This window comes from Austrofundulus limnaeus, unplaced genomic scaffold, assembly GCF_001266775.1.
Source record: "Austrofundulus limnaeus strain Quisiro unplaced genomic scaffold, Austrofundulus_limnaeus-1.0 Scaffold3, whole genome shotgun sequence".
Classification (NCBI taxonomy): domain Eukaryota; kingdom Metazoa; phylum Chordata; class Actinopteri; order Cyprinodontiformes; family Rivulidae; genus Austrofundulus; species Austrofundulus limnaeus.
The window spans coordinates 3,665,057-3,673,756 of record NW_013952405.1 but is presented as its reverse complement, the minus strand read 5'-3'; the positions used below and the strand labels follow the sequence as shown (position 1 = coordinate 3,673,756).

Here is an 8,700-nt window from a genome sequence, read left to right as displayed (position 1 = left end):
GTACAGAACATTACCTCAAACAGTACCTCATTTTGACTTCTTCTATGTACTCTACAGATAGCTCTCCATCTGACCAAAGAAACCATCTGTGAGGGGCTATCGTTATTGTGCCGGACAGGAAACAGATTAGGACATGCTTTTATCAGACTGGACCTCAATAACAAGTGAGGAATCAAGCACACAGGCAGAGCAAGTGAAATTAATGTCATGTCTGCACTGAGTCACTTTGTTTTCCTTGTGTTTTTCTCACCTCAAATCCTCAGAGGACTGGACAACATAGTTGCAATCAGCAGCTATGTTCACATACGCTTCCTGGACTTATCCCACAACTACATTACTGATCTGTCACCTCTGGCAACATTGAATCACTTGCTTTGGTTAAAGGCAAGAAATAAAAAAAAAAAAACATTGTGTTTGTCAGTAGTGATAAGTTTAATTGGTTGTGAATCTTGAATGCAACTCTTACAGGTTGACAATAATGCTGTGGCATCCTTTAAAGGACAACCCTTTTCTGAGCTTCCCTACCTGCAGTGGCTGAGTATTGCAACAAACAGGCTAACGGACCTCGATGGTCTGTCTGGGCCTGCCTTGGAGAGCCTCATTCTTACAGGTTTTTAAATTGAAGATAAGTCTCAATAAATAGAGTGAAATTTTTATATTTTTTGACCTGATTGGCAGTTATACTAGTTGTCATTCTTTGATGGGACAGTTTGAAACCTTTCTCCCAGGAAACACAATTCAGCAACTGAGCGGTTTTCAAAAGAGCCATTTTGCTAATCTGGTGACACTGGAGCTAAGGGAAGCCCACTTGGACACCACCAATGGCATTAACCTTCCAAATTTGAGAAAATTATATCTGGTAATACACAGTAATGAGATACATCAAGTACTATCAGGCTTTAAACTAGTGGTTGAAAGTAAAGATTGCTTGTGAWATGTTTTGCTTTTTCTAAAGGCCAAAAATGTTATCAACCGTCTTGAGGGTCTGGAGAAGTTAGAGCGTCTCACCATTCTCCATCTTCGAGACAACCAGCTTGAATCTCTGGATGGTCTCAGTCCCAACATGAAGTGTCTTCAGTACCTCAATGTCAGGTACACTGTTGTATTGTAACATTAACTACGACAACCAGAGATGTATGAACACAACTACTGTCAGTGTTCTTATGCAGTCTTACAAAGTATGGGGAAGTCAGAATTTTCAAAACAGGAAATGTGTGGAAATAWTGTATTATAAAACAATAATTTGTGTAATTTTATATCTTCTTTAGAGGTAATTTAATCAAAGATGGAAAGGCGTTACAAAGCCTTGGCCATGTGTCACAGACCCTGCGAGGTTTGGTCCTTTCTGAGAACTTACTGGTGGCAATATCAGACTATCGCCTGAGTGTGCTAATGATATTGCCGCAGCTGGAGCGACTTGACAAAGAACCTGTTTCCCCTGAGGAGAGAAATGAAGTTCGAAGAATGATCAGGGTAAAAAACATTTTTTTGTTTTTTTTTAAATACAGTATAATACTTTTGTGTGTGTGAAAGGGTAAAAAAAAATAATGTATGCATCTTCTTTCAGGAACTTGATGAAGAGGAAATACCTGAGCCATGAGGTTTCATAATGTTGGCTAGAAAAAGGAAGTATTGAGTTGACTTTTTTAAAAGAGGCAGATTTTGCTGTGTAAATGAGGAACTGTGATTACACCTCCATCTGAAAAAAAATRTTTAAATCCATCACATCCTCATTTAACAATAAATTTTTTGACTTTTCCCCCTCCTCTGATTTATTCTTGGAAATGTAGGAAGAATGCTGTCTGTGGGATGAAAACTTGAACCTTGTACTCTTAAGACATTTTTTTCCCCATGTTAGGATGAGAAAGCAAAATTTGCCATCACTTCCTTAYTGGCAGCCAAGCCACCCTGCTGCAGATTTTAAAGGGACAGTGGCATYATGTTTGTGTTTGGACAATCAAACGAACACAAATGTTATTACAGACAATAGTTTAAAAACAGTTTCTGGGATTCACACATGCCTTCAAACATCAATTTCTCTTTCTAAATCTAACAGCTATTTAAAGCAATAAGTGAATTTTTATTTTATTTTTGATAAATATGATACTATGTCTCCAGATTTCACCATTGTTAATGACCGGTTTTAAGTGCAGATATTTTGAGGAGGTTGTGAACTATAAAAGGAAGCGAAAGAAAAGATCAGATAGATCTGTAAAAGTGATTTCTAAAGTTGAACAAGAAGGGGTTTGTGTGAAATAATCGGCACATCCTACGCAGCACGCACCACCACTTGTTCTACTTCCGCCAATGATTTGATTGGGYAGGAGAAGCAGACGAGCCGTCCCTCGTGACGTCATTGCTCCTCCCTCTCAGCGATACTTACTTAACTGATTTACTTAACCGAGGTCAGCTCAGCTAGCCAGGGCCTAAACTCCAGTTAGCACCTGTGGTTCAAGTCAAGCAACCTCCATTAACTCTTCAAGCCAACGCGCCTCCAGTTGTCCAGAGATCATGGCTAGCTACCACAAACCCGACGAGAAGACTTTGCAGGCTCTGAAAGAYATCGCTAACAAGCTGAGGATCAACTCCATCAAGGCGACATGCGCCTCTAATTCCGGGTAAGTTATTCGTTGGAAAATATCCAAAAACCCACGGAAGATAATCAATGTTAATCGTAGCGTGCAGCTGACTCTCGCGCTACCCGCGGGCCTGGTTGCACGTGCGGCAGATTATATTCACTCAGTAGTAACTAYTATAGCAGCAAGTTATGCAGTCTTAGCATCGTAGCTAGCAAATGATTTATTCGATTTTTAAGACGTTTTATAAAGTATAAATTTGTACAATTTACGTTTTTTTAAAGCAAAAAAAAAAATACAACTATGTAAGAGGTCGTTCTTTTACATGGTGGTTAATAAGTTCCATATTATTCAAGTTTAACCAAAATATTGAAGATTTCTTGGCATTTATCGTCTATTGGAAAACACGTTATGATCTAATTAATAAAAGCTGTCAAGTTTACCAGCTGAATTAAGAAGYAAAACATGTCTTTTCCTCCCTCTTCAAATGGAAATAGTTGACAGAGTACAGCTTTATCAGTCACCTTTGGTCTCTTAGGTTTCTTTTGTGGATTACAATGAATGATAAATACCTCTATTTGAGTCTCGACCATAGTAGGGAGTGTGTCATACTGTCATCCCAAACTAGACTCAGGTTGTTGGTTTAAACCAGTTTTGTAGGCCCAACCAGCTTTTACAACACTTAGGTCACTTTGCCAAGTACAACAGCATTTTTACACAAATACTATTTTTTGCTGTGCATCCTCAGCATTGCAGTTTTGTGCAGATTGTCCACTCTCAAACAAAAGGCTAGTTGATAAACCAGTTTTGCTCACTCCCTTTTGTTTTCAACAAGGAATTGATGGCCTTTTGATGTTTGATTGCTCAAACTGTTATAAACGCACCTTTTTTAGTATGCCCAACACTTCACATTGTTCCTCATTTATTAACCCAGTTCAGAACACTACACCAGTCCACTGCAGAATCTTGATTCATTTTCCCAGTTTTCTGAAGTTGCCTTGCTTTGTTTTTCAGTGGGTTATCTCTCAACATGAGGACGAGTGGTAAATCAGCAAAGGGGTCTTGGACAAAACTTAACAAGAACTGATATGTAGTAACTGTATGTTTGCAGCATGGTTTCAATGGTACTAGTTGGAACTTAACCGCAAAGGGAAGCTTAGATCTGTTGGGTAATTTTTAAATTTCTAAAAGGGTTGATTACAAGACTCCAAACCATTTGCAACAACTAACAGTTTCACAAGCTTGCTTACCTCTTCTTAGTTCTGAGAGCCAAAGTGTGGTAACCTGAGGGGTTTTTGTAAAACATTAACATGCTATTGACTGAAAAAAGAAGTTCGTCAAAAGCTATCAATGTTTTTTGTAAGGTTTCAAGTTGTCACACACTCAAAAAAAAAAGTAATGTGTGATTTCACTTTTAAATTCCCAACACGTGTTCTAAATTTAACAGCACATCCATATATGTGCATGTTTCCTCACTTCATACTAATGGAATTGCATTTGTATGTCCACCTTTTTAATGAATGGGTGCTTTGATTCTTGTTCCTCAGCCACCCCACATCATGCTGCAGTGCAGCAGAGCTCATGTCTGTGCTCTTCTTCCAAACCATGCGCTACAAGGCAGATGATCCTCGTAACCAGTGCAATGACCGCTTCGTGCTCTCAAAGGTTAGTGTTTTGGTTCTATGAAAGCGGAGGTTTTTTTTTTTTTGTGGAGAGCATGCTAAGAAACAATGTCAACACTGTTACTTCTTATCAGGGTCATGCAGCACCAGTCCTGTATGCTGCCTGGGCAGAGGCAGGTTTTGTGAAGGAATCTGATCTTCTGAATTTGCGCAAGATTGACTGTGAACTGGAGGGGCACCCTACACCAGTAAGTCTGAAAACCTGACTTGGTCCCTTTTTTATGTATGTTGTTTGTTGTTTTGCTTCCTAAAGATGTAAATTTTGCTTTTTATTAATTTTTTCCCCTGTTCTATTATAATGCAACAGAAACTGGAGTTTGTTGATGTGGCTACAGGATCTCTTGGACAGGGTCTCGGAGCGGCCTGTGGGATGGCCTATACTGGAAAATACTTTGACAAATCCAGGTCAGTATGGGTCCAAAATGGTTCCAGTAATAGTAGTGGTAGTACTACTACATTTGTGTCGTAATGATCAAACACTTCACAGAATACCAGTCATCATTAGGCTGAAATATTTCAGTTTTTTTTATTAAAATTACCGCATTAAAATGTTTGACAGATTTCATTAMTGTTAAATCAATACTGTCATGTTGAACTTTTGTTTCACAACAGCAYTGCTTATCAAAAAGCATTTTTTGTCATGTATGTATTGCATCGAACACGCTGATCTATTAAAGGCCAGGGTTTATCAGCAGTTCTGCAACAGAATGAGGCAATYGTAATACAGACTTTGGCTCTTTCCTGCACCTTTATACATATATTTTTTTTTAAATGTGTATTTTACAGCCATTTTTGTTTTTTAACCCATGCATAGTGTGGACTATGTGTTCTACTTCCTTTGTAATTGTTTATAGTATTAGGTTTGTCTCAAAAAGTATATTTACTGCTATTAGAAATCTTTTAAATCAACACTATGTTTTGAGAGAGCATTAGGTCTGAATACCTGTTCTAAACTCATGTCATGTATTGACCATTTTTGTAATGATAGTGATTCCTTACTTCCTCMTCCCCTTGTTTTTGACACGACAGTTATCGTGTGTACTGCATGATGGGTGATGGAGAGTGTTCAGAGGGGTCGGTCTGGGAGGCCATGGCGTTTGCCTCCTACTACAAGCTGGACAACCTTGTGGCGATCCTGGATGTCAACCGGCTGGGTCAGAGTCAGGCTGCACCCCTGCAGCACGACATGGAGACCTACCGCAAGCGCTGCGAAGCCTTTGGGTCAGTAACAAACTGACACCATTTTTCTCCTGTGATCTATAAGAAAATTAAATGTGTTTATATAAAACCCATCAAAGTATCAAGTATTTTAATAAATGGAGTCGTACTGCAGTGAAATTTCAAAAGCTCTTTGTAGAGGTTGTGAATTTTGTGGCTAGTCAGCAGCTTCCACTCTGCATGAATGAATTCCCATGTTTGGCCTTTTGTCTCCCTCAGAGTTAAGATTTACAGTTAACAGGGTTGCTCACATGTTGTTTCCACCTCTGTAGTTAATATTTATAGTAATGACTGATTTTCTGTTAAATCTGTGTAGATGGAACACGTATGTTGTGGATGGACATGAYGTGGAGGAGCTGTGTAAAGCTTTCTGGCAGGCTCAGCAGGTCAAGGATAAACCCACCTGTATTGTTGCAAAGACATTTAAGGGAAAAGCCCTCAAAAGTAAGTGTATAGAAACTTTCGTACTTGTTTTTAAAAAATAATTTCTTAATTTAATACACAGCGCTTGTTCACTTCTTACGTTTTTAGACATTGAAGATCAAGATAACTGGCATGGAAAGCCCATTCCAAAGGATAAACTGGACAGTATCCTGAAGGACTTGCAGTCTCAGATTCAGGTCCCCAATAAGACTCTGTGCCCTCAGCTGCCCAACGACGACACAGCACCAGCTGATCTCAGCCTCATCTCGCTGCCTTCACCGCCAGCTTACAAGATTGGAGATAAGGTACCTCAAGTTGCTTTTTATTCATTCATTTATTATTTTTTTAATTTAAAGGGCTTTTAGGGATATAACTTTTCTTTAAGGAAGTGGCAACCTGTGAATAAAGTTGACATAAAATCTGGTCTTGTCTGTCTTCCCGTTGTTTAAGGTCACTACGATGACCCTTACTTAACGCATGTTCATTTATATTCTTTACATTTATTATATTACCTAAACTTGAACCATTTCTTTACTTTAGATGGCAACACGGCGAGCATATGGTATTGCACTGGCCAAATTGGGCGAAGCAAGCAAGAGAGTGGTAGCTCTTGATGGAGACACTAAAAACTCTACTTTTGCTGAACTCTTCAAGAAAGCCCACCCTGAACGCTTCATTGAATGTTTCATCGCTGAACAGAATATGGTAAATGGCATGGCAAACCCTGAGTGTCTTTTGGTTACTTTTGATATTGTTACTTATATTCATTTTTCACCACTAAAATCTGTTTGATCGGGTATGAGTTAAACTAACCTATGGGTCTGTTTAATACTTCCAGGTAGGAGTGGCCATTGGCTGTGCCACACGTGACCGTACGGTTGCGTTTGCCAGCACATTTGCCGCATTCCTCTCCAGAGCCTATGATCAGATCCGTATGGGAGCCATCTCCCAGACAAACGTCAACCTAGTTGGATCTCACTGTGGCGTCTCCATCGGTAAGACATAAGCTGACACTTGTCATTTGTTGCATGATTACCAATTGGTGCAATCTATACTTACCATTTCTGCCTTCAGGTGAGGATGGTCCATCCCAGATGGCACTCGAGGACTTGGCCATGTTCCGAGCCATCCCAACATGTACAGTATTTTATCCTAGTGATGCCGTGTCGACAGAGAGGGCTGTTGAACTGTCTGCGAACACAAAGGTTGGAAGCCTCCCTCAAGATCTTCCAGTAAATATCTGCATAAAATTCAAGGAAATAACACTTTTTAAATTGTTTTTCTCCTCTCGCTCAGGGAATCTGTTTCATTCGTACCAGTCGACCAGACACCGCGGTACTTTACCCTCCTGAGGAGAAGTTTGAATTGGGTGTTGCTAAGGTAATCTGTAATACCTAGTTGCTTTTCCACTCCAGATGTTTCTTATATGTAAAAATACGAATGCATCTGTGTTACTTCAACTCATAAATGACTGTATTGCTGTCCAGGTGGTGCGTGAGTCTGACAGTGATGTGGCGACTGTGATTGGAGCTGGTGTAACTCTTCATGAAGCCTTGGCTGCTTATGATATTCTTAAAAGCGAAGGTAGATTCAAAYTGTCCAGTTGTTGTGTGCCTGTGTTTTACTACACTAGGAACTGGATCACTAAAAGATTACTCAGCCAGTATGTACAGTATAAATCAGAAAACGTTTTCCCCTTACAGGAAAGAACATTTGTGTAATTGATCCATTCACCATCAAGCCTCTGGATGCTGCCACCATTTTGAGCCATGCCAGAGCCACAGGAGGACAGATCATCACRGTAGAGGATCACTACAAAGAGGGTAAGGGTTTTCCTCCATTTTCCTCTTCCATGTAATAGAGTTGCATTGTGTTTTTATCATGTTGATGCTTTAATCACTGGAACCCTTTAAAACTGGTTGTGTTTTTCTAAATCTCAGCAGAAGTTAGTTTTTAAATAAAAGCATTATGTCATTGTTTTAGTTTTTAATCTTAGATGCAGACTGATGTTCAGCTGTGAAATCTATTACCTTCATGGGATATTTGAGGGTTTATGTATTTTTGGTTCACATTCCATGTCCAGGTGGTCTTGGTGAAGCAGTGCTGTCTGCAGTGGGAAGTGAGCCTGGAATCGTTGTGACCCGCCTGGCAGTTTCTGGTGTTCCCCGCAGTGGCAAGCCCCAGGAGCTCCTGGACATCTTTGGCATCAGTGCCAAGCACATCGTCACCGCTGTTCGCCAGACCTTTGCAAACTGAAGAGTGACGTTTTATTTTTGTGCTTGGTTTACAACCAAATGGTCCCCATCTCAAGACCTGTTAGCCCCTCTGCTGCCATCTTGTGGCTTTGAATCTGCAGCTCACTAACCCTGCATTGCTGCTTATGTTGGAGTGCAGTGTGCCCGACTCATGTACCTTCTGGTCAACATTTCTCCAATTGAAGTCCAGCTAGATGCACAGATTAAACAGTCACTGAATATATTTCAAAAGGTTTTGGCAACATTTCGATCTGTTACCTGTCAGGTCATAACTTCAGAGATTCAAAGCATCATTCCGCTCAGATTGACAACCATTCCTCTTTTCCTATATCAGTCTCCAAAAAGCTCTTACTGTCCTGGATCACATCTGCAGTTTTTTAGTGACAGCCTTTTAATGTCGAAGCTTTAGACAGATGTTTTTTTAGTTTTCCACAGAAATGACGGAAAACAAAACTTTCTGCAGTGGAGGTATCAGTTTTACTGTCGATGATAACCATGTCCTGTTACTGCTGTGATCTGCTGAATAAAAAAGAAATGCTCTCTACC

At 39.9% G+C, this 8,700-nt stretch overlaps 2 protein-coding genes across 2 annotated transcripts; both read left to right on the top strand.

The window, feature by feature from the left end:
• Window positions 1–57: 57 nt before the first annotated feature.
• Window positions 58–1,758, top strand: lrrc23 (leucine rich repeat containing 23; the record flags this gene model as incomplete). The annotated part of the gene is given in 7 exon segments (XM_014017671.1): window positions 58–164; window positions 264–384; window positions 469–610; window positions 729–859; window positions 956–1,092; window positions 1,269–1,473; window positions 1,568–1,758. Coding segments are annotated over 7 exon segments (876 nt in total), but the record flags the coding sequence as incomplete, so codon positions are not given.
• Window positions 1,759–2,396: 638 nt separating this feature from the next.
• On the top strand, window positions 2,397–8,700 carry tktb (transketolase b). The gene is made up of 14 exons (XM_014017659.1): window positions 2,397–2,618; window positions 4,124–4,241; window positions 4,333–4,446; window positions 4,566–4,663; window positions 5,288–5,479; window positions 5,793–5,920; window positions 6,008–6,204; window positions 6,440–6,604; window positions 6,738–6,894; window positions 6,974–7,104; window positions 7,196–7,279; window positions 7,387–7,483; window positions 7,603–7,722; window positions 7,983–8,700. Exons 1-14 carry the CDS (start codon window positions 2,512–2,514, stop codon window positions 8,153–8,155), a joined length of 1,881 nt encoding a protein of 626 aa, XP_013873113.1. The 5' UTR covers window positions 2,397–2,511; the 3' UTR covers window positions 8,156–8,700.